At 45.4% G+C, this 25,632-nt stretch overlaps 1 protein-coding gene across 1 annotated transcript; it reads left to right on the forward strand.

Moving 5' to 3' along the window:
• The first annotated feature begins 7,046 nt into the window (after positions 1-7,046).
• On the forward strand, positions 7,047-18,911 carry LOC135515528 (macrophage mannose receptor 1-like). The gene is made up of 14 exons (XM_064939145.1): positions 7,047-7,128; positions 7,224-7,362; positions 7,514-7,888; positions 8,088-8,444; positions 8,561-8,784; positions 10,349-10,521; positions 12,579-12,694; positions 13,186-13,415; positions 14,695-14,788; positions 15,103-15,141; positions 15,702-16,070; positions 16,270-16,623; positions 16,734-16,858; positions 18,219-18,911. The coding sequence occupies exons 2-14, from the start codon at positions 7,326-7,328 to the stop codon at positions 18,378-18,380; spliced, it is 2,655 nt and encodes an 884-aa protein (XP_064795217.1). The 5' UTR covers positions 7,047-7,128; positions 7,224-7,325; the 3' UTR covers positions 18,381-18,911.
• Positions 18,912-25,632: the final 6,721 nt, after the last annotated feature.

The following is a 25,632-nucleotide window of genomic DNA, read 5'->3' on the forward strand; positions in this document are numbered from 1 at the left end:
CCCTGGACTGGGCACCCTCGTTGCGGGCCCCGGACTGGAGGGCGTTGCTGGAGGGAGGAGACGCAGAGACAGCCTGGTGCGTGGGGCTGCCACAGGGCCCACCAGGCTGGGGAGACCTACAGGAGGCCTGGTCCTTAGGGGAGGCAGAGGATGAACCGGGCTGTGGGGGAGCACTGGAGATCTCGTGCGCAGCCGTGGCACCACTCCTCCAGGCTGAATGCCCACTTTAGCCCCAGCACTTCCAGAGTGCAGGCACAGGTCGAACCAGGCTGTGGGGGAACACTGGAGATCTAGTGCTTGACACTTGCACCTCTCCACTTGGCTGAATGCCCACTTTAGCCCAGCACGGGCAGCGCGTAGGCATAGGACACACTGAACAGTCCCAGTGCACCGGAGACACAGTGCGCAGAGCCGGCGCAGGATACCCTGGGCCAAAACGGCACACCGGAGACCAAGCATGCTGAGCTGCCACAATCTGCCCTGGCTGGATACCCACTCTCGTGTGGCACTTGCGGAGGCTATGAGCGCGCCCTGGAGACACGGGGCTATGAGCGCGCCCTGGAGACACCGGGCTATGAGCGCTCCCTGGAGACACCGGGCTATGAGTGTGCCCTGGAGACACCGGGCTATGAGCGCGCCCTGGAGACATCGGGTTATGAGCGCGCCCTGGAGACACCGGGCTATGAGCGCGCCCTGGAGACACCGGGCTATGAGCGCGCCCTGGAGACACCGGGCTATGAGCGCGCCCTGGAGACACTGGGCTATGAGCGCGCCCTGGAGACACCGTGCGCTTTACCGCATAACACCTGACCAGTCCCACGCTGCTTCCGGTAAGCACAGGGTGTTGCCTCAGGTCTATAGCCTGACTCCACCAATCTCCCGGTGTGCCCCCCCACATTTTTTGGGGGGGGGCTGCCTCTTGTGCCTGCTTCGCTGACTTGCTTCATATCTCAGCCTCTCAGCTTTTGCTGCCTCCAGTTCCTCTTTCGGACAGCGATATTCCCCAGCCTGCCTCCAGTTCCTCTTTCGGACAGCGATATTCCCCAGCCTGCCTCCAGTTCCTCTTTCGGACAGCGATATTCCCCAGCCTGCCTCCAGTTCCTCTTTCGGACAGCGATATTCCCCAGCCTGCCTCCAGTTCCCCTTTCGGACAGCGATATTCCCCAGCCTGCCTCCAGTTCCTCTTTCGGACAGCGATATTCCCCAGCCTACCTCCAGTTCCTCTTTCGGACAGCGATATTCCCCAGCCTGCCTCCAGTTCCCCTTTCGGACAGCGATATTCCCCAGCCTGCCTCCAGTTCCCCTTTCGGACAGCGATATTCCCCAGCCTACCTCCAGTTCCTCTTTCGGACAGCGATATTCCCCAGCCTGCCTCCAGTTCCCCTTTCGGACAGCGATATTCCCCAGCCTGCCTCCAGTTCCCCTTTCGGACAGCGATATTCCCCAGCCTGCCTCCAGTTCCCCTTTCGGACAGCGATATTCCCCAGCCTGCCTCCAGTTCCCCTTTCGGACAGCGATATTCCCCAGCCTGCCTCCAGTTCCCCTTTCGGACAGCGATATTCCCCAGCCTGCCTCCAGTTCCCCTTTCGGACAGCGATATTCCCCAGCCTGCCTCCAGTTCCTCTTTCGGACAGCGATATTCCCCAGCCTGCCTCCAGTTCCTCTTTCGGACAGCGATATTCCCCAGCCTGCCTCCAGTTCCTCTTTCGGACAGCGATATTCCCCAGCCTACCTCCAGTTCCCCTTTCGGACAGCGATATTCCCCAGCCTGCCTCCAGTTCCCCTTTCGGACAGCGATATTCCCCAGCCTGCCTCCAGTTCCCCTTTCGGACAGCGATATTCCCCAGCCTGCCTCCAGTTCCTCTTTCGGACAGCGATATTCCCCAGCCTACCTCCAGTTCCCCTTTCGGACAGCGATATTCCCCAGCCTGCCTCCAGTTCCTCTTTCGGACAGCGATATTCCCCAGCCTACCTCCAGTTCCTCTTTCGGACAGCGATATTCCCCAGCCTGCCTCCAGGGTGCTTTCGCGTCCAGGATTTCCTCCCAAGTTCACGAATCCTGAACCCTCTGCTCCTCCATACCACGCTGCTTGGTCCGCTTGTGGTGGGTAGTTCTGTAACGGTCGTCTGATGAAGAAGGATTGGACCAAAGCGCAGCGTGGTAAATTCTACTTGTGTGATGGTGGCTAACACATCTGATTGGCTGTCTGATTGGTATTGCGTCTGTTCCTGTTTTTATGTTCCTTCTGTACATGTCATTTCCTGATCTCCAGGCAAACCACAAAGCAACTCTCAAAGCACTAAGGAATCCCCTTCAATTCCAATAGTGACATCATTTAGGTGATTTAGGGCCCTGAGAACCCCATGAGAACCTGCTCATCTCACTCCTACCTGCCTCTCAACCTCCCCATGTTCAGCAACAGACCTGTAAAAACCACAAACAAAGGGATGGAGAATTTGATGCGATGCTATTGATATAGCTTTTATAGTCATTCTTTACAACGTAGTCGTTGTACACACAGTTTTGTATTGCTATCCTTGTGGGAACCAAACAATTGATTCCCATCCAAAATCCTATTCTCCCTAAATCTAACCCTACATATTAACAGTAACCCTAAACCTAATAATAACCTCTAAACTGAACCTCAAACATATAACCCTAAAACTATACCTAACCGTAACTTCTAAACCTACCGTAACCCATGCAGAGATAGCCTGCAAAGTAATGTCATACTTTCCAGGTCCATACCCAAACAGTTCGAACTACTAATTTTGAAAATTACTCTCTCCAGAAATAAGTCTCTCACTGTTGCCGCCTGCTACCGACCCCCCTCAGCTCCCAGCTGTGCCCTGGACACCATTTGTGAATTGATCGCCCCCCATCTAGCTTCAGAGTTTGTTCTGTTAGGTGACCTAAACTGGGATATGCTTAACACCCCGGCAGTCCTACAATCTAAGCTAGATGCCCTCAATCTCAAACAAATCATCAAGGAACCCACCAGGTATAACCCTAACTCTGTAAACAAGGGCACCCTCATAGACGTCATCCTGACCAACTGGCCCTCCAGATACACCTCCGCTGTCTTCAACCAGGATCTCAGCAATCACTGCCTCATTGCCTGTATCCACTACGGAGCCGCAGTCAAACGATCACCCCTCATCACTGTCAAACGCTCCCTAAAACACTTCTGTGAGCAGGCCTTCCTAATGACCTGGCCCGGGTATCCTGGAAGGACATTGACCTCATCCCGTCAGTTGAGGATGCCTGGTCATTCTTTAAAAGTAACTTCCTCACCATTTTAGATAAGCATGCTCCGTTCAAAAAATGCAGCCCTTGGTTCACTCCAGACCTGACTGCCCTCGACCAGCACAAAAACATCCTGTGGCAGACTGCAATAGCATCGAATAGTCCACGCGATATGCAACTGTTCAGGGAAGTCAGGAAACAATACACGCAGTCAGTCAGGAAAGCTAAGGCCAGCTTCTTCAGGCAGAAGTTTGCATCCTGTAGCTCCAACTCCAAAAAGTTCTGAGACACTGTGAAGTCCATGGAGAACAAGAGCACCTCCTCCCAGCTGCCCACTGCACTGAGGCTAGGTAACACGGTCACCACTGATAAATCCATGATTATCGAAAACTTCAACAAGCATTTCTCAACGGCTGGCCATGCCTTCCGTCTGGCTACTCCAACCTCAGCCAACAGCTCCGCCCCCACCGCAGCTTCTCGCCCAAGCCCTTCCAGGTTCTCCTTTACCCAAATCCAGATAGCAGATGTTCTGAAAGAGCAGCAAAACCTGGACCCGTACAAATCAGCTGGGCTTGAAAATCTGGACCCTCTATTTCTGAAACTATCCGCCGCCATTGTCGCAACCCCTATTACCAGCCTGTTCAACCTCTCTTTCATATCGTCTGAGATCCCCAAGGATTGGAACGCTGCCGCAGTCATCCCCCTCTTCAAAGGGGGAGACACCCTGGACCCAAACTGTTACAGACCTATATCCATCCTGCCCTGCCTATCTAAGGTCTTCGAATAAAAGACAGTACTGTGCAGCCGTCTTCATCGACCTGGCCAAGGCTTTCGACTCTGTCAATCACCATATTCTTATCGGCAGACTCAGTAGCCTCGGTTTTTCGGATGACTGCCTTGCCTGGTTCACCAATTACTTTGCAGACAGAGTTCAGTGTGTCAAATCGGAGGGCATGCTGTCCGGTCCTCTGGCAGTCTCTATGGGGGTGCCACAGCGTTCAATTCTCGGGCCGACTCTTTTCTCTGTATATATCAATGATGTTGCTCTTGCTGCGGGCGATTCCCTGATCCACCTCTACGCAGACGACACCATTCTATATGCTTCCGGCCCGTCCTTGGACACTGTGCTATCTAACCTCCAAACGAGCTTCAATGCCATACAACACTCCATCCGTGGCCTCCAACTGCTCTTAAACGCTAGTAAAACCAAATGCATGCTTTTCAACCGATCGCTGCCTGCACCCGCATGCCTGACGAGCATCACCACCCTGGATGGTTCCGACCTTGAATATGTGGACACCTATAAGTACCTAGGTGTCTGGCTAGACTGTAAACTCTCCTTCCAGACTCATATCAAACATCTCCAATCGAAAATCAAATCAAGAGTCGGCTTTCTATTCCGCAACAAAGCCTCCTTCACTCACGCCGCCAAACTTACCCTAGTAAAACTGACTATACTACCGATCCTCGACTTCGGCGATGTCATCTACAAAATTGCCTCCAACACTCTACTCAGCAAACTGGATGCAGTTTATCACAGTGCCATCCGTTTTGTCACTAAAGCACCTTATACCACCCACCACTGCGACTTGTATGCTCTAGTCGGCTGGCCCTCGCTACATATTCGTCGCCAGACCCCACTGGCTCCAGGTCATCTACAAGTCCATGCTAGGTAAAGATCCGCCTTATCTCAGTTCACTGGTCACGATGGCAACACCCATCCGTAGCACGCGCTCCAGCAGGTGTATCTCACTGATCATCCCTAAAGCCAACACCTCATTTGGCCGCCTTTCGTTCCATTACTCTGCTGCCTGTGACTGGAACGAATTGCAAAAATATCTGAAGTTGGAGACTTTTATCTCCCTCACCAACTTCAAACATGTGCTATCTGAGCAGCTAACCGATCGCTGCAGCTGTACATAGTCTATTGGTAAATAGCCCACCCATTTTCACCTACCTCATCCCCACACTGTTTTTATTTATTTACTTTTCTGCTCTTTTGCACACCAGTATCTCTACCTGCACATGACCATCTGATCATTTATCACTCCAGTGCTAATCTGCAAAATTGTAATTATTCGCCTACCTCCTCATGCCTTTTGCACACAATGTATATAGACTCCCCTTTTTTTGTACTGTGTTATTGACTTGTTAATTGTTTACTCCATGTGTAACTCTGTGTTGTCTGTTCACACTGCTAAGCTTTATCTTGGCCAGGTCACAGTTGCAAATGAGAACTTGTTCTCAACTAGCCTGCCTGGTTAAATAAAGGTGAAATAAAATAAATAAATAAATAATCCTAACCCTAAAACTTACCGTAACCCCTAACCCTAACATTAATCCTAACATTAATCCTAACCCTAACCTTAACCTTAATCCTAACCCTAACCCTAACCTTAATCCTAACCATAAAATTTACCGTAACCCCTAACCCTAACCTTAATCCTAACCCTAACCTTAATCCTGACCCTAACCTTAATCCTGACCCTAACTCCTAAACCTAACTGTAACCCCTAACCCTAACCTTAATCCTAACCCTAACTCCTAAACCTAACTGTAATCCTGAACCTTAATCCTAACCATAATTGTAACCCTTACCCCATATTTTACCCCGATACCTAAAATAGCATTTTTCCTTGCGGGGATGGGCAAAATGTCCGCAATTGTCCGATGATCCATGTTTAGCTATCCTTGTGAGAGATTCTTGTTCCCTACAAGGATAGTTTAGAAAAAAAACACAAACACACACACACACACAGAACTGGACTGGACTGAAACAAAATGAATGAGTGATAGTGTAGCACTAGTAAAGTGACAGCAACAAACACGGGCAAGGTGAGAGAAAGATGTCATGTCTTTCTGAGAGAGATGGAGAGGGAGAAAAAGAGAGAGGGGGAGAACACAGAGAGAGGAACAGATGAAGAGAGTGTGAAAGGGAATGAGATACAGTCGCTCCTGCTGCTGGTGAGTCTCTGATCCACCTCTACGCAGACGACACCATTCTGTATACTTCTGGCCCTTCTTTGGACACTGTGTTAACAACCCTCCAGGCGAGCTTCAATGCCATACAACACTCCTTCCGTGGCCTCCAATTGCTCTTAAATACAAATAAAACTAAATGCATGCTCTTCAACCAATCGCTGCTGTCACGGTCGTTGTAAGGAGCGGACCAAAATGCAGCCTGGTGTTCATGATGGTTTTTTAATTAAAGAAAGCACTGAACACTGGATACAAACTATACAAAACACTAAACGAATAACGACCGTGAAGCTATAATGAGAACTGTGCTGTCACAAGCAACGCACATAGACAATCACCCACAATGACAAAACAGGCTACCTAAATATGGCTACCAATCAGAGACAATAACTAACACCTGCCTCTGATTGAGAACCATATCAGGCCAAACACAGAAACAGACAAACTAGACATCCAACATAGAATGCCCACTCAGATCACACCCTGACCAAACAAAACATAGAAACATGCAAAGCAAACTATGGTCAGGGTGTGACAGCTGCCTGCACCTGTCCGCCTGTCCAACATCACTACCCTGAATATGTGGACAAATACATTATACCTGTTTCTGAACTTTGACAAAACGCTCAGCTAGTGTCCCTGGCTATGTCCAACCCTGTTGCCATAGTGATAGATGTTACGTGGCACATGTTTGTTTGAGTAAGATAATAACTTTATGAGAATGTCTAATCCTTTTTGCATACCCCTGTTTGGAAACAGAATATGAATAACAAATTCAAAGCAATGAGTATCAGTTTAAGGTGTATATAGGACCAAGCAAGGGAGACAGAGAGAGATCTGGAGAGAGAGATCTGGAGAGAGCAAGATAGACGGAGCGAGACAGACTTTTCTACAAACAACCGGTGAGGCCAAGTTTAAAATGTATCATATTTTTAGCATTAATGTAGAGAAATGAATGTAACCCAGTTTTTTTTCAATCATTCTGGTTACATTTCAGATGTAATTGGTACCTTTTGAAATCTCTTGGAGCACAACTCTAAACTGAGTGTAGGAGTCTCTGATCACATCTTTAACCATATTTCCTTTGAACTTCACACTGATGGAAACTTCTTTGTACCTCACCCTCCTAATCTCAGGTCAGTTAGATGTGAGTGTGTTTGTACGTGTGTGTGTGTGTGAGACACGTGTGTGTTTGCTTGCACAATTTGGTGTACCACGTGAAAAGATGCATAGATGATTGTGGCTGCTGGATAAAATGTCTGTCATGAATCATTATTCTCTTCGCAGGGTTCTACACACCTTCCTTGTGTCTTATTTGTCAATATCACGTCATGAACATAGAAAAGACCTGGACTGATGCCCAGAGTTACTGCAGAGAGAAATACACTGATCTGGCTACAGTAGATGACATGGAGGACCTGAACAGGCTGATTACCAGTGTCAGTAGTTCTAATTACTGGTTCTGGATCGGACTGAAGAAGGGAGACTCCATGAAGTGGCACTGGTCTCTGGCAGACAGACGTTTCTACAGAGAGGGGGAGACTGAGTTCAGATACTGGGACACTGGGACGCCCCAAAATGGTAACTGTGCTTTAATGAGTCCAGCTGGTCTGTGGAACAACGCCTCCTGTGATGACCAGCATCACTTCATCTGTTATGATGGTGAGTGTTTACATACTAATGATGAAGCCTGTTCTAAGTGCTGGAGCTGCCATTGAGTTGAAACATAAAGCTCTCATGAGTCTAAGTTGTTAATCAGTTATTGATTTGTTATCAAATCAATGACAACATGTACTATAAATGATCAGTAGATGATATTTCACAGGATATTTGTATTGATTATTACATTTGACTTTTGCAGGAAAACAAGACACCAACCTAACATACGTCTTAATTCAGGAGAACAAGACCTGGATAGATGCTCAGAGTTACTGCAGACAGCATCACACAGACCTGGTCAGTGTGAGGAACCAGACTGAGAACACAGAGATAGAGAAGAAGATATCACTGAGGGGACTTCCTGTGTGGATCGGTCTGTTTCTAGACTCCTGGAGATGGTCAGACCATAGTGACTCCTCATTCAGAAACTGGTGGCCAGGATGGCTTTCAACAGATCAGGGATACAACTGCACTCTGTTGCATTCTAATCCTTCTTCTTCCTATCACGCTAAAATGAGAAATAAACCCTCTGATGACACCTTTCCTTTCATCTGCTCCGGTAAGTTACTGTTTTCTCCACCTGATCTACCTGATACTATGATGACAGGAGAACTCTAATGTTGCCCCCGTGATTCACTACTGTCATTGTGGCATTTTATTCTCTTCTTGGCATAGCTGTGGAGACCACAACTACAGCGACCACGACTACCCCCCTGCCCACAACCACGATTACCCCCATACAGACAACCACGACTACCCCCCAGATTATACACAAGATTGCTTCCCTGGCCCCTAAGAAAGCTCAACTGAAGAGACAGGTGGTGAGAGTGAAGATGACCCCAAAGGATCAAAATCTGAGCCTCAGAGATCTTGCTGTTCAGGACGCCATCTTACAAGAGGTCAGTTTCCACCTGTTCATGAAGAACCAACTCAGTAATGATGCAAACTCTACAGATCACCTCTCTGGTTTGGATCCTAGTCTGTTGTAGATGACTTCCTCTCTGGTCAGGCTCGCCCAGGCACTGTCTCGCCTTCTCCCACTCTCCCACACAAGCATTTGTGTAAGAGTATTGATAGCTAGCATAGCATTAGCCTAGCATTCAGCAGGCAACATTTTCACAAAAACAAGAAAATCATTCAAATAAAATAATTTACCTTTGAAGAACTTCGGATGTTTTCAATGAGGATACTCTCAGTTAGATAGCAAATGTTCAGTTTTTCCAAAAAGATTATTTGTGTAGGAGAAATCGTTCCGTTTTGTTCATCACGTTTGGCTAAGAAAAAACCCTGAAAATTCAGTCATTAGAACGCCAAACTTTTTTCCAAATTAACTCCATAATATCGACAGAAACTTGGCAAACGTTTAGAATCAATCCTCAAGGTGTTTTTTACATATCTATTCGATGATAAATCATTCGTGGCAGTTGGCTTTCTCCTCTGAAGCAAATGGTAAAATGCACGCAGCTGGAGATTGCGCAATAATTTTGACGGAGGACACCAAGCAGGCACCTGGTAAATGTAGTCTCTTATGGTCAATCTTCCAATGATATGTCTACAAATACGTCACAATGCTGCAGACACCTTGGGGAAATGACAGAAAGTGTAGGCTCATTCCTGGCGCATTCACAGCCATATAAGGAGACATTGGAACACAGCGCCTTCAAAATCTGGGCCATTTCCTGTTTGAAATTTCATCTTGGTTTCGCCTGTAGCATTAGTTCTGTGGCACTCACAGATAATATTTTGCAGTTTTGGAAACGTCAGAGTGTTTTCTTTCCAAAGCTGTCAATTATATGCATAGTCGAGCATATTTTCGTGACAAAATATCTTGTTTAAAACGGGAACGTTTTTTTATCCAAAAATTAAAAGAGCGCCCCCTATATCGAAGAAGTTAAAGAAGAAGTTACAGGTCTGTGAAAGCCAGAAATCTTGCTTGTTTGTAGGTGACCAAATACTTATTGTCCACCATAATTTGGAAATAAATTAATTAAAAATCCTACGATGTGATTTTCTGGACTTTTTTTTTCTCATTTTGTCTGTCATAGTTGAAGTGTACCTATGATGAAAATTACAGTCCTCTCTCATCTTTTTTTAAGCGAGAAAACTTGCACAATTGGTGGCTGACTAAATACTTTTTTGCCCCACTGTATCTGTCTGTTCCCCTGCTCTGTTACCTGCTTCAGCATTGATTTTCGTCTGTCTTTGTGTACCAGTGTGTTGACTCTGTTCCTGTCTTTTTCCTTGTTTGTTCCTAATGAAATGTTGACTCCCGGTACCTGCTTCTCGACTCCATCGTCGGTCCTTACAGAAACAGGACAAATATAAGCCTTATCTCCTCATAGAGTCAAAGGGTTAAAGTGAAGTACATCTCAGTATAGCAGGAAGGAATAGTAGTTGTAGATCTTTACAATGACTATTACAAAGTGAAATGTTGTGGCTCTCTGTATGAGTGTGTCTTTCCAGATAAGAGACATGCTGAAGGAGCAGGGGTTACCTGCAGACACCAAAGTGATGTGGAAAAAGCAGCCTGATGGGAAGGTCTTCCACAAGGAGGAAGAGGGGTCTCCCAAGAAAGAAGAGGAGGAGAAGAAGATGAAGAGGATGAAGAAGAGGATGATGGCAAAAAGAGAACTCTAGTTATGTCACATGTTCTCCCTACATTTCTTATTTTATTTACATTAATTATCTGAACTGGTCTAGATTTTCTCAGTTTAAAACAGGTCTTAATCTGAGATACAGTAATCATTTGATCATATATTTAATATTGTTTTATCATACATGATGTTGTTTTATCATATATTAATATTGTTTTATAATACATTTTATATTGTTTTATCATATTTTAATATTGTTTTATCATATTTTAAGATAGTTTTATCATATATTAATTTTGTTTTATCATAGGATGTGATCTTAAATTACAAATATTTTACATCGTTCATTGTTTGAATCTCTTTTGTTAGTTTATATATTAGAACCTCGTTTCAACTGTAGACTTGATGGTTCATTTGGAATATTAATAAACAACATGGCGAGAGATGCTCTTTTTCCTTAGTCATCATAGACAGTATTCAGACTTGATCTGCTCACTGGAATTTCTGTGCATTGACATCAATGAATGATTCAGGTGAAAGTCCCAGTTGCAAGCACAGGTCTCATGTCATATTACCATCCTAACAGCTCTGTATTTCCTTACTGTAAATTAATTTAGATAAAATAAAGGTTTGCTGAAAATGTAAAATGAATGTAGGGTGTGTTTGTTTTGTTACTCATTAAGACCCATCACAACCAGTAAACAAATGTCAGCTGTAACCATGATCTGCTGACCAATGGTTTGCATTTGGAAGAGACAGAAGCTTTGCATGAATTCACTGTAAATGTCAGAGGAGAAAGAGTGCAGAACATCCAATGACAGAGGAGAGGGAGGGCAGAGAATCCAATGACAGAGGAGAAAGAGTGCAGAACACCCAATGACAGAGGAGAGGGAGGGCAGAGAATCCAATGACAGAGGAGAGGGAGGGCAGAGAATCCAATGACAGTGGAGAAAGAGTGCAGAACACCCAATGACAGAGGAGAGGGAGGGCAGAGAATCCAATGACAGAGTAGAAAGAGTGCAGAACAGCCAATGACAGGTGAGAGGGAGTGGAGAATTGTAAAATGGAGCCGACATAGAGTTCTTGGGAAACTTTGCAGTATTTTTTATTTTTTTATGTATTATTTCTTACATTTTTAGACAAGAAAATGTTATGTCTTATTACTTACAGCCGGGAAGAACTATTGGATATTAGAGCGACTGTAACTCACCAGCACTAGCAGCATTATGACCAGGAATACAACTTTTCCGAAGTGGATCCCTTGTTCGCACAACCCAGGGAAATTGAACTGATTCCAGAGGCCGACCAAAAACAACACTGGCTCAGGAGTGTTACTCGGAGTGGTTTTCTAGTCCGACTTAGGAGATGACACACCGCCCACCCCTTCCGAGTATATTACTCACTAATGTTTAGTCCTTGCATAATAACGTTGACGAGCTCAGGGCAAGAGTTTCCTTTCAGCGAGACATCAGGGATTGTAACATACTTTTTTTTCACGGAAACATGGCTCTCTCAGGATATACTGTCCGAGTCTGTCCAGCAAACTGGATTCTCAGTTCATCGCTCCGACAGGAATTAACATCTATCCGGGAAGAAGATAGGCGGGGTACATGTTTCACGATTAATGACTCATAGTGTAATGGTGATAGCATACAGGAACTCAAGTTGTTTCCCTGACTTGAAATACCTCACAATCAAATGCTGAGCGTATTATCTCCCAAGATATTTTCTTTGGATATAGTCACGGCCGTGTATATCCCTCCTCAAGCCAACACCACGACGGCCCTCAAGGAACTTCACTGGACTTTATGCAAACTGGAAACCATATATCCTGAAGCTGCATTTACTGTCACTGGGGATTTTAACCAGAAACAGTGGCTCGACGGCGGCATTCGCGCAAAACTGAAAGCGCAAACCACTGCATTTAACCATGGCAAGGTGACTTGGAATATGTCCAAATAGAAACATTCCTTCCTCAATGCAATCAAACAGGCTAAACATCAGTATAGAGACAAAGTGGAGTCGCAGTTCAACGTCACAGACACAAGAAGTATGTGGCAGGGTCTACAGACAATCACGGACAACAAAATGAAAATCAGCCACGTCTCGGACACCGACATTGTGTTTCCTGACAAGCTAAACACTTTCTTTGCCTGCTTTGAGGATTACACACTGACGTGGCCCGCTACCAAGGACGGCCTTCTCCGTGGCGGACGTGAGTAAGACATTTTACCGTGTTAACCCTCGCAAGGCTCCCGGCTCATCCCTAACCGCATCCAAAGAGCATGCGCATACCAGCTGGCTGGTGTGTTTACGGACATATTCAATCTCTACCTATCCCAGTCTGCTATCCCCACCTGCCTCAAGATGGCCACCATTGTTCCTGTACCCATGAAGACAAAGATAACTGAACTAGATGACTACCGCACCGTAGCACTCACTCACCTCTGTTATCATGAAGTGACTAGTCAAGGATCATATCACCTCTACCTTACCTGTCACCCTAGACCCACTTCATCTTGCATACCTCCCCAATAGGTCCACAGACCGTGCAATCACCATCACACTGCACAATGACCTATCCCATCTGGACAAGAGGAATGTAAGACTGCTGTTCATTGACTACAGCTTAGCATTAAACACCATAGTACCCTCCAAGCTCATCCTTAACCTCGAGGCCCTGGGTCTGAATCCCTCCCCGTGCAGGGGTTCAGCATGGGCCGCCCCCAGGTGGTGAAAGTAGGAAACAACACCTCCGCTTCGATGATCCTCAACACTGGGCCCCACAAGGGTGCTTGCTCAGCCCTCTCCTGTACTCCCTGTTCACCCATGACGGCGCGGCCAAGCATGCCTCCAACTCAACCATCAAGTTTGCAGACAACACAACAGTCGTAGGCTTGATAGCGAACAATTATGAGACAGCCTACAGGGAGGAGGTGAGGGCTCTGGGAGTGTGGTGCCAGGAAAATAACCTCTCACTCAAAGTCAACAAAACAAAGGAGATAATCATGGATTCCAGGAAACAGAAGAGGGAGCATCCCCCTTTCCACATCGACTAGACCTCGGATTAACATTTGCTAAACAAGTGTAAGTGACCAATACAAATGTGATTTGATTTGATTTGAGATCACCAAATGACAGAGGAGAGGGAGGTCAGAGCAGTCAATGACAGAGGAGAGGGAGGGCAGAGAACCCAATGACAGAGGAGAGGGGGGTCAGAGCACCCAACTACAGAGGAGAGGGAGGGCAGAGAACACAACTACAGAGGAGTGGGAGGGCAGAGCACCCAATGACAGAGGAGAGGGGGGGCAGAGAACCCAATGACAGAGGAGAGGGAGGGCAGAGCACCCAACGACAGAGGAGAGGGAGGGCAGAGCACCCAACTACAGAGGAGAGGGAGGGCAGAGAACCCAATGACAGAGGAGAGGGAGGACAGAGCACCCAATGACAGAGGAGAGGGAGGTCAGAGCACCCAATGACATAGGAGAGGGAGGGCAGAGTACCCAATTACAGAGGGGAGAGAGGGCAGAGCACCCAATGACAGAAGAGAGGGAGGGCAGAGCACCCAATGACAGAGGAGAGGGAGGTCAGAGCACCCAATGACAGAGGAGAGGGAGGGCAGAGCACCCAACTCCAGAGGAGATGGAGGTCAGAGCACCCAATGACAGAGGAGAGGGAGGTCAGAGTACACAACTACTGAGTAGTTTATGTTAATCTTAATGACTTTTTATCATAGCAACCCAATATTAACCTTGAGAACATTGTCTAGCTAAATAAAGGTGAAATAAAAAAACAATAATTATAAACATTCACAAAAACACAGGTACATGTATGAGCTGAGATCAGTGAGAGCTGAGACCAGGGCCTCTGGGTTCCTGTCTGTCTCTGTGGTGTTCCTCCCTTCCTTTTCCAGTCACTTGTGAGAGTCGCTCTCAATTCAGGCCTCACTCACTCACCTGAACAATTCTTGAAATATCTCAACATTTGTTTTCGGTCGTGAAGTGTTGGGTCCTTTTTGTACAATGAGGCAACAGAACCATCACATGAACATGTTCTGTATAGCCTCTCTAACTGTTTTATTCTCTTGTTCTGTCCAACCCCTTTTCCTGTGGGATGAATGTCACATCACAGTTTTGTTTGTTTTGAGATGAATAACAAATTCAAGCAAATGAGGAAGAGTGTAAGGTTTAAATAGGGACAAAGATGGGATGACAGACACACAGTAGGAGAGACAGAGCGAGAGAAAGGGGAGAGTTGGATAGCGAGAGAGAGATACAGAGACAGAGCGAGAGTTTTCTTCAAACAACAGGTGAGGCCATTTGTGATTGTATATATTTCATATTTCATACATATTTCATTGTAGAGAAATGTGTATAATATTTGTTAGATACTTTTTTTTATTCCTTTTCATCCCGAGCCACTTCCAATACTTTAGAAACCGAACCTAACAATCACTGATTGCTCCTGTCTCTGAACAGGTGATAACCCTCTATGTGGGGAGCATTATCTCCACCTGTCCTGTCAGGTCATATCAGTAAAGAAGGAGAAACACAGTTTGTGTTGGTAAAGTGTTGCAACCTTGAAGTGCTTTCATTTTAATCATATATCCTTTGAATTTCACAGTGATGGAAACGTTGTTGTATCTCACCCTGCTAATCTCAGGTCAGTTTACTGTGTGTGTCCCAGAGATACGTCCTTGCTAATCAGCTCCATATTATCCCCAAGACATTGGCCCAGTGTGTCCCAGTGTTGGCAGCTCATATCTGGTGAGGACAGAGATCACTGTTCCAGAAATAAGCCCACTCTTTGGATCGGCTGTCCGTTTTGGGCCCATTTGGTCCACCAAATGATCTTGATGACCACCTTATGGCATTTTATCAGTTAAATCTCTTATGTATAGGTATTTATTCATATATCATTTATTTAGTACAAGTTAAATCAAATATTGCTAAATCATTTAATACATTTTTATATTGATGAGCCCTATTTTCTGTAAGGTGTTTTCACATATGTTGGGGTGGCAGGTGGCCTAGTGGGAATACCCACGCAGGGAATGTGCAGTCATGTATGCTGGGTGTGTGTGTGTGTTTATGGATGTCGTTGGTGTGTGCTTGCACACCATGGTGTACTGTACTGTATGTTAACAGATCCATAGATTGCGTGGTTGGGGTTGAGAAGATGATGGAGAAAATATCCCTCATTAATCATTATTCTGTTCACAGGATTCTACACACCTTCCTCATGTCTTCATCAGTATCACCTCATTAGCAACAATACAAACTGGACTGATGCCCAGAGTTACTGCAGAGCACATTACACTGATCTGGCTACAGTAGATGACATGGAGGACCTGAACAGGCTGATTACCAGTGTCAGTTTTGATGATTGGTTCTGGATCGGACTGAAGAAGGGAGACTCCATGAAGTGGAACTGGTCTCTGGCAGACAGACGTTTCTACAGAGAGGGGGAGACTGAGTTCAGAAACTGGGACACTGGGACGCCCCAAAATGGTAACTGTGCTTTAATGAGTCCAGCTGGTCTGTGGAACAACGCCTCCTGTGATGACCAGCATCACTTCATCTGTTATGATGGTGAGTGTTTACATACTAATGATGAAGCCTGTTCTAAGTGCTGGAGCTGCCATTGAGTTGAAACATAGACTCATGAGAGCTTTAAGTTATTAGTCAGTTATTGATCTGTTATCGAATCAATGACAACATGTACTATAGATGATCAGTAGATGATATTTCACTGGATATTTGTATTGATCATTCAATTTGACTTTTGCAGGAAAACAAGACACCAACCTAACATACGTCTTAATTCAGGAGAACAGGACCTGGATATATGCTCAGAGATACTGCAGACAGCATCACACAGACCTGGTCAGTGTGAGGAACCAGACTGAGAACACAGAGATAGAGAAGAAGATATCACCGAGGGGACTTCCTGTGTGGATCGGCCTGTTTCAAGACTCCTGGAGATGGTCAGATCAGAGTGACTCCTCATTCAGAAACTGGTTGCCAAGATATTCTATAATAAAACATACAACTGCACTCTGGAGATACAACTGCACTCTTAATTATTCTGATCTTAAATGGATAAATCTGCCATGTGACGTCACCAATCCTTTCATCTGCTATGGTAAGTTACCATATTCTCCACCTGATCTGCCTGATATTATGATGACAGGAGAACTCTAATGTTTCCCCCATGATTCACTACTGTCATTGTCTGATTGTATTATCTTGTAGGTCCAGCTGTGGAGACCCCTGAGAAACCTCAACTGAAGAGACATGTGGTGAGAATGAAGATGACCCCAAAGGATCAAAATCTGAACTTCAGTGATCCTGCTGTTCAGGATTCCATCTTACAAGATGTGAGTTTCCCCCTGTTCATGAAGAACCAACTCAGTAATGATAAAAACTGTATAGATAACCTCTCTGGCCTGGGTCCTAGTGTGTTGTGGATGACCTCCTCTCTGGTCTGGGTCCTAGTCTGTTGTAGATGACCTCCTCTCTGGTCTGGGTCCTAGTCTGTTTGAAGATGACCTCCTCTCTGGTCTGGGTCCTAGTGTGTTGTAGATGACCTCCTCTCTGGTCTGGTATGTAGTCTGTTGTGAATGACCTCCTTTCTAGTCTGGGTCCTAGTCTATTGTGGATTACCTCCTCTCTGGTCTGGGTCCTAGTGTGTTGTGGATGACCTCCTCTCTGGTCTGGGTCCTAGTCTGTTGTGGATTACCTCCTCTCTGGTCTGGGTCCTAGTGTATTGTGGATGACCTCCTCTCTGGCCTGGGTCCGAGTCTGTTTGAAGATGACCTCCTCTCTGGTCTGGGATCTAGTCTGTTTGAAGATGACCTCCTCTCTGGTCTGGGATCTAGTCTGTTTGAAGATGACCTCCTCTCTGGTCTGGGATCTAGTCTGTTGTGGATGACCTCCTCTCTGGTCTGGGATCTAGACGGTTTGAAGATGACCTCCTCTCTGGTCTGGGATCTAGTCTGTTGTGGATGACCTCCTCTCTGGCCTGGGTCCGAGTCTGTTTGAAGATGACCTCCTCTCTGGTCTGGGATCTAGTCTGTTGTGGATGACCTCCTCTCTGGCCTGGGTCCGAGTCTGTTTGAAGATGACCTCCTCTCTGGTTTGGATCCTAGTCTGTTGTAGATGACCTCCTCTCTGGTCTGGGTCCTAGTCTGATGTGGATATCCTCCTCTCTGGTTTGGATCCTAGTCTGTTGTGGATGACCTCCTCTCTGGTCTGGGTCCTAGTCTGTTGTGGATGACCTCCTCTCTGGTCTGGGTCCTAGTCTGTAGTAGATGACCTCCTCTCTGGTCTGGGTCCTAGTCTGTAGTAGATGACCTCCTCTCTGGTCTGGGTCCGAGTCTGTTTGAAGATGACCTCCTCTCTGGTCTGGGATCTAGTCTGTTGTGGATGACCTCCTCTCTGGTCTGGGTCTTAGTATTTTGTGGACAACCTTCTACCCTGGCTGTGACCCCTCTCTCAAAGGGTGTCTCAGGGAGAGTGGGATATCCAAAAACACATTTCCAATTCACACATGTATATTAAAACACACTTGTACATGTGTGAAATAGGACAAATATAAGCCTCCTCTCCTCATAGAGTCAAAGGGTTGAAGTGAAGAACGTCTCAGTATTGCAGGAAGGATTGGTAGTTGTAGATCTTCAGAATGACTATTACAGAGTGCAATATTGTGTGTCTCTGTGTGTCTTTGTGTTTCTCCAGATAAGGAACAAGCTGAAGGAGCAGGGGTTACCTGCAGACACCAAAGTGACATGGAAAAAGCAACCTGATGGGAAGGTCTTCCACAAGGAGGAAGAGGGGTCTCCCAAGGAAGAAGAGGAGGAGAAGAAGATGAAGAGGATGATGACAAAGAGAGAACTCTAATTATGTAAAATGTTCTCCTAACTTTTCTCTTTTTTAAATTTAGATTAATTATCTGTACTGGGATGTATTTTCTGAACCTAATTCAATGTGTTTAATTAATTAAATTGTTTAAGTATAAACATCAATAGTGTTTTATCATGAGATGTTTTTATTGATAGTTTTCTTGACTTGGTTGTTTTATTACAGGGTTTGGTCTCAAGACTGTCACGCCCTGGTCTATATTTATTATGTTATCTTCATTTATTGGGTCAAGCCAGGGTGTGACATGGGTTTATTTGTAGTGTGTTTCGTCTTGGGGTTGTGTGGGGTGTATAGATTAGTCTATGGCTGCCTGAGGCGGTTCTCAATCAGAGTCAGGTGATTATCGTTGTCTCTGATTGGGAACCATATTTAGGTAGCCTGGGTTTCACTGTGTGTTTGTGGGTGATTGTTCCTGTCTCTGTGTTTGTTGCACCAGTCAGGGCTGTTTCAGTTTGAGACGTTTGTTGTTTTGTATTGTTCGTGTTTTCTTCATCATTAAAGATGTATCTAACGAACCACTCTGCATTTTGGTCCGATCCTTGTTCCACCTCTTCGTCAGAGGAGGAGTTGGAAGAAAACCGTTACAAAGATAGACATTTCACACATCATGTCTGTAAATGAGTTGTTTGTAGTTATGTTGATATTCAGGGCTGTGAAAGAGTATTTGTCTCCTTTCTAATCTTCTCAACTTTTACGCATTTAAGATGAAGAATGTTATCAGATCTTCAAAGAAAACAGGATATTAGATGAAGGGAACCTGAGTGAACAAGTAACACAACAATTACATACTTATTTAATTTATTTCATAAACAAAGGTATGTAACACCCAATGTTCATGTGTTAAAAAGCAAACTCAGGGACATTTGTGGGTTTTCAATCATGAACTGCTCATTTCAAGTCCTGCCACAACATCTCAAATGGGGTCAGTAGGTCTGGACATTGACGAGGTCATTCCAAAACTACAAATGTGTTGCTTTTAAACCATTTTCATGTTGACTTGATTGTGTGTTTTGGATCATTGTCTTGCTGATACTTGATACTGAGCAGAACTCATGGTTCCTTCTACTAACGTTTTGGACTTTGATACTTTTTCACAGCACTGTGAGTATCAATGTGTTTTTCTAATTGGAATGTAACTTTCTTTAATTGGAATGTATTTAGACCACAGTTTACATACTGCATAGCCAATGTAGTCTCAGCATGTTTTTTATTGGTTAATGAAGATGTATTTTCTGATGATCAAATGAATATCTGTTGCAGATTGACAGTATCAGTCTAGAGTTGTGATTCTTCAAGTTTCAACTTATTTTTAATTGACATATTTTACCTTGATGATAAAGACATCTAGACATAATGTTTAATCAACTCCTCTCTTCAGGACTCTGATACACTGGTATCAGTTAGAACCATGTCCTGCTGACCAGAGCTTTAGTTACATTTTGCATAACTTCCTCAAACCAGACAGAGGGGAACTTTCCACATCAAGCCAGACCCAGGATATTTCCTGGAACACACAATGATGTGACATCAGTAACAAACCTGGTCTCAGATCTGTTTGTGGCATCTTGCCAACTCTCATGTGTGTTGTGGTGCTGTGTGGCTCAGTGTGTAGAGCATAGTCCTCTCATCACCAGGATTGTTGGTTTGTTTCCCCTGAGGTCACCAATATGGATAATGTCTGCTTGACCACTTTTGGATGAAAGGTTATATTATACTTTATATTATGGTCTGCAGTGCATTCAGAAAGTATTCATACCACTAGACCTTTTCCGCAATTTGCAAAGTTATAGCCTTATTCTAAAATGGATTAAATACTTGTTTCCCCCTCATCAATCTAGACACAATACACCATTAATGACAAAGAAAAAGTAGGTTCTTAGAATTTTTGGGGAATTATATAAAAAATTAAAATGGAAATTTTAGATTTACCTAAGTATCCACACACTTTACTCATTACTTGTACCCTTGTTTCTCCCATCTCCACAGAGGAACTCTAGAGCTCTGTCAGAGTGACTATCGGGTTCTTGGTCATCTCCCTGACTCCCTTCTCCCCCAATTGCTCATTTTTGCCAGGCGGCCAGTTCTAGGAAGAGTCTTGGTGGTTCCAAACTTCTTCCATTTAAGAATAATGGAGGCCATTGTGTTATTGGGGACGTTAAATGCTGCAGAAATATTTTGGTACCCTTCCCCAAATCCGTGCCTCGAGATAATCCTGTCTCAGACCTCTGCGGATAATTCCTTCGACCCCATGACCTGTTTTTTTTTTGCTCTGAGATGCACTGTCAACTATGGGACCTTATATAGACAGGTGTGTGCCTTTCCAAATCATGTCCAATCAATTGAATTTACCACAGGTGGACTCCAATCAAGTTGTAGAAACATGTAGTAGGAATATCAAGGATGATTTTTATTTTAATTTATTTCACCTTTATTTAACTAGGTAGGCTAGTTGAGAACAAGTTCTCATTTACAACTGCGACCTGGTCAAGATAAAGCATAGCAGTATGAACAGACAACACAGAGTTACACATGGAGTAAACAATTAACAAGTCAATAACACAGTAGAAAAAAAGAGTCTATATACATTGTGTGCAAAAGGCATGAGGAGGTAGGCGAATAATTACAATTTTGCAGATTTACACTGGAGTAATAAATGATCAGATGGTCATGTACAGGTAGAGATATTGGTGTGCAAAAGAGCAGAAAAGTAAATAAATATAAACAGTATGGGGATGAGGTAGGTAAAATTGGGTGGGCTATTTACCGATAGACTATGTACAGCTGCAGCGACCGGTTAGAGCTACAGGATGCAAATTTCTGCCTGAAGAAGCTGGCCTTTGCTTTCCTGACTTACTGCGTGTATTGGTTCCTGACTTGGTTCCTGACTTCCCTGAACAGTCCGCCACAGGATGTTTTTGTGCTGGTCGAGGGCAGTCAGGTCTGGAGTGAACCATGGGCTATATCTGTTCTTAGTTCTGCATTTTTTGAACGGAGCATGCTTATCTAAAATGGTGAGGAATTTACTTTTAAAGAATGACCAGGCATCCTCAACTGACGGGATGAGGTCAATATCCTTCCAGGATACCCGGGCCAGGTCGATTAGAAAGGCCTGCTCACAGAAGTGTTTTAGGGAGCGTTTGACAGTGATGAGGGGTGGTCGTTTGACTGCGGATCCGTAGCGGATACAGGCAATGAGGCAGTGATCGCTGAGATCCTGGTTGAAGGAGGTGTATTTGGAGGGCCAGTTGGTCAGGATGACGTCTATGAGGGTGCCCTTGTTTACAGATTTAGGGTTGTACCTGGTGGGTTCCTTGATGATTTGTGTGAGATTGAGGGCATCTAGCTTAGATTGTAGGACTGCTGGGGTTTTAAGCATAACATATCAATTGAAACAGGATGAATCTGAGCTAATTTTCGAGTCATATAGCAAAGGGTCTGAATACTTATGTAAATAAGGGATTTTTAAAGTATTTTTATACATTTGTAGAAACGTCTAAAAACCTGTTTATGCTTTGTCATTAAGGGGTATTGCCTGTAGATTAATGAGGATTTTAAAAACACCTCTTTTTGAAATAAGAATGTAACATAACAAAATGTGGAAAAAGAGAAGAAGTCCTAATACTTTTCCCAAATGCTGACCATAAATGAATTAGGCCCTAATCTATGGATTTCACATGACCAGGAATTAGTCACAGAGACTGTTAGTCACAGATAACTGTTAGTCACAGACAACTGTTAGTCACAGACAACTGTTAGTCACAGATAACTGTTAGTCACAGATAGGCCTTAGGTCTTCGTCACAGTATTTTTATGCACTCAAATAAACATAAAAGAATACAGTTTAATTCACTGTCCGTAGACTATGCCTGTCCATGCCATATACCTACCTCCACCAATGGGCACTCTGTTCACAATGTTGCAAACCGCTCGTCCACACCACACCATTCATGGTGTCTGAGGTTGTGAGGCCGGTTGGACGTTCTGCTAAATTCTCTAAAACGATGTTGGAGGCAGCTTATGGTAGAGATATTAACATTATATTCTCTGGCAACAGCTATGGTGGTCATTCCTGAAGTGAGAATGTCAATTGCACACTTCTTCAAAACTTGAAACATCTGTGGAGCTGTGTTGTGTGACAAAACTGCACATTTTAGAGTGGCTTTTTGTTGTCCCCAGCACAAGGTGGACCTGTGTAATGATCATGCTGTTTAGTCAGCTTCTTGATATGCCACACCTGTCAGGTGGATGGTTTAAAAAAAAGCTTTTTTGTGCTTATGAAGAATTTCTGGGATCTTTTATTTCAACTCATGAAACATGGGACCAAACACTTTACGTGTAGCAGTCATATTTTTGTTCATATATTTGCTCATATATTTGTTCATATTTTTGTTCATATATTTGTTCATATATTTGTACATATTTTTGTTCATATATTTGTTTGTATTTTTGTTCATATATTTGTTCATATTTTTGTTCATATATTTGTAAATATTTTTGTTCATATATTTGTTTGTATTTTTGTTCATATATTTGTTCATATTTTTGTTCATATATTTGTTAATATTTTTGTTCAAATATTTGTTCATATTTTTGTTCATATTTTTTGTTCATAGTTATTATCAAGCTAGTTGCCAGACAGCACAACAGATCTGGGACCTGCAAGCTACATAGTGTAACTACCGCAAGCATCTGTAACGGCGTTCTTCGTTTGTCGATAGAGAGTCGGACCGAAATGCAGCGTGGTGTTTACTCATGTCTTTAATGAAACAAATGACGATACATCAAAGACAACGATAATCACCTGACTCTGATTGAGAACCGCCTCAGGCAGCCATGGACTAATCTATACAACACACACAACCCCAAGACGAAACACACTACAAATAAACCCATGTCACACCCTGGCCTGACTCAATAAATGAAGATAACATAATAAATATAGACCAGGGCGTGACAGAACCCCCTCCCCCTAAGGTGCGGACTCCAGGACGCACATCAAAACAATAGGGAGGGTCCGGGTGGGCGCCTGTCCATGGCGGCGGCTCCGGCTCGGGACGTGGAACCCACTCTATGAATGTCTTAGGCCCCCTCCTCGCTTCCTAGGATTGTCCACCCTCGCCGCCGACCATGGCCTAGTAGTCCTCACCCAGAACCCCACTGGACTGAGGGGCAGCTCGGGACAGAGGGGCAGCTCGGGACAGAGGGGCAGCTCGGGACAGAAGGGCAACTCGGGACAGAAGGGCAACTCGGGACAGAAGGGCAACTCGGGACAGAGGGGCAGCTCGGGACAGAGGAAGCCCAGCACTGAGAGCAAGCCCAGCACTGAGAGTAAGCCCAGCCAGGCAGTTGAATCCGGCAGATCCTGGCTGGCTGGCAGTTCTGACAGATCCTGGCTGACTGGCGGATCTGGAAGAGTCTGGTTGACTCGCGGATCTGGAAGAGTCTGGTTGCCCAGCAGATCTGGAAGAGTCTGGTTGACTAGCAGATCTGGAAGATTCTGGTTGACTGGCAGATCTGGAAGAGTCTGGTTGACTGGCAGATCTGGAAGAGTCTGGCTGACTGGCAGATCTGGAAGAGACTGGTTGACTGGCAGATCTGGAAGAGTCTGGCTGACTGGCAGATCTGGAAGAGTCTGGCTGACTGGCAGATCTGGAAGAGTCTGGCTGACTGGCAGATCTGGAAGAGTCTGGCTGACTGGCAGATCTGGAAGAGTCTGGTTGACTGGCAGATCTGGAAGAGTCTGGCTGACTGGCAGATCTGGAAGAGTCTGGCTGACTGGCAGATCTGGAAGATTCTGGCTGACTGGCAGATCTGGAAGAGTCTGGCTGACTGGCAGATCTGGAAGAGTCTGGCTGACTGGCGGATCCTGGCAGACTGACGGCTCTAGCTGCTTCATGCTGACTGACGGCTACATCTGCTCCATGCTGACTGGCGGCTCTGGCTGCTCCATGCAGATTGACAGCTCTGGCGGCTTCTTGCAGACTGACAGCTCTGGCTGCTCCATGCAGACTAACAGCTCTGGCAGCTCCTTGCAGACTGGCAGCTCCTTGCAGACTGGCAGCTCCTTGCAGACTGGCAGCTCCATGCAGACTGGCAGCTCCATGCAGACTGGCAGCTCTGTCTGCTCCAAGCAGACTGACATCTCTGGCTGCCCCATGCAGACTGACAGCTCTGGCTGCTCCATGCTGACTGGCAGCTCTAGCTGCTCCGTGCAGACTGGCTGCTCTGGCTGCTCCGAACAGGCAGGAGGCTCCGGCAGCGCTGTAGAGGAGGAAGGCTCTAGAAGCGCTGAACAGGCGGGAGACTCCGGTAGCGCAGGAGAGGAGAAAGGCTCTGATAGCGCTGAACAGACAGGAGACTCCAGCAGCGCTGTAGAGGAGGAAGGCTCTAGAAGCACTGAACAGGCGGGAGAGGAGAGGGAGGTCAGAGCACCCAATGACAGAGGAGAGGGAGGTCAGAGCACCCAATGACAGAGGAGAGGGAGGGCAGAGAACCCAATGACAGAGTAGAGGGAGGTCAGAGAACCCAATGACAGAGGAGAGGGAGGGCAGAGAACCCAATGACAGAGGAGAGGGAGGTCAGAGAACCCAATGACAGAGGAGAGGGAGGTCAGAGAACCCAATGACAGAGGAGAGGGAGGGCAGAGAACCCAATGACAGAGGAGAGGGAGGGCAGAGAACCCAATGACAGAGGAGAGGGAGGTCAGAGAACTCAATGACAGAGGAGAGGGAGGTCAGAGAACCCAATGAAAGAGGAGAGGGACGTCAGAGAACCCAATGACAGAGGAGAGGGAGGGCAGAGAACCCAATGACAGAGGAGATGGAGGTCAGAGAACCCAATGCTGGAGATGTTTATCTAGACACTGAGTGTACAAGACATCAGGACCACCTGCTCTCTCCATGACAGTTAACAGTCATTCACCAGTCAGCAGATATCAATCCAATTGATCATGAGGGATGAGATGGAATGAGCTATTTGGAGTACAAATCCACTACCAGCCAACTTGAGACAACTGTGGGAATCATTGGTGTTGACTTGGGCCATCGTCCTTCTGGAACTCTCTTCATACCTTGTATCACTCTCATTTCAGGCCTCACTGATCTGAACAATTCTTGAAATTACTCAACCCTTTTTAGGAGTTGGGTCCTTTTCGGAACAATGAGGCAATTTCTGGGCAATATGTCTGTCTAGAGGACGGGGTTATCTCCTTTTGATCAACAGAACCATCACA

The sequence above is a fragment of the Oncorhynchus masou genome, chromosome 27, assembly GCF_036934945.1.
Source record: "Oncorhynchus masou masou isolate Uvic2021 chromosome 27, UVic_Omas_1.1, whole genome shotgun sequence".
Taxonomy (NCBI): domain Eukaryota; kingdom Metazoa; phylum Chordata; class Actinopteri; order Salmoniformes; family Salmonidae; genus Oncorhynchus; species Oncorhynchus masou.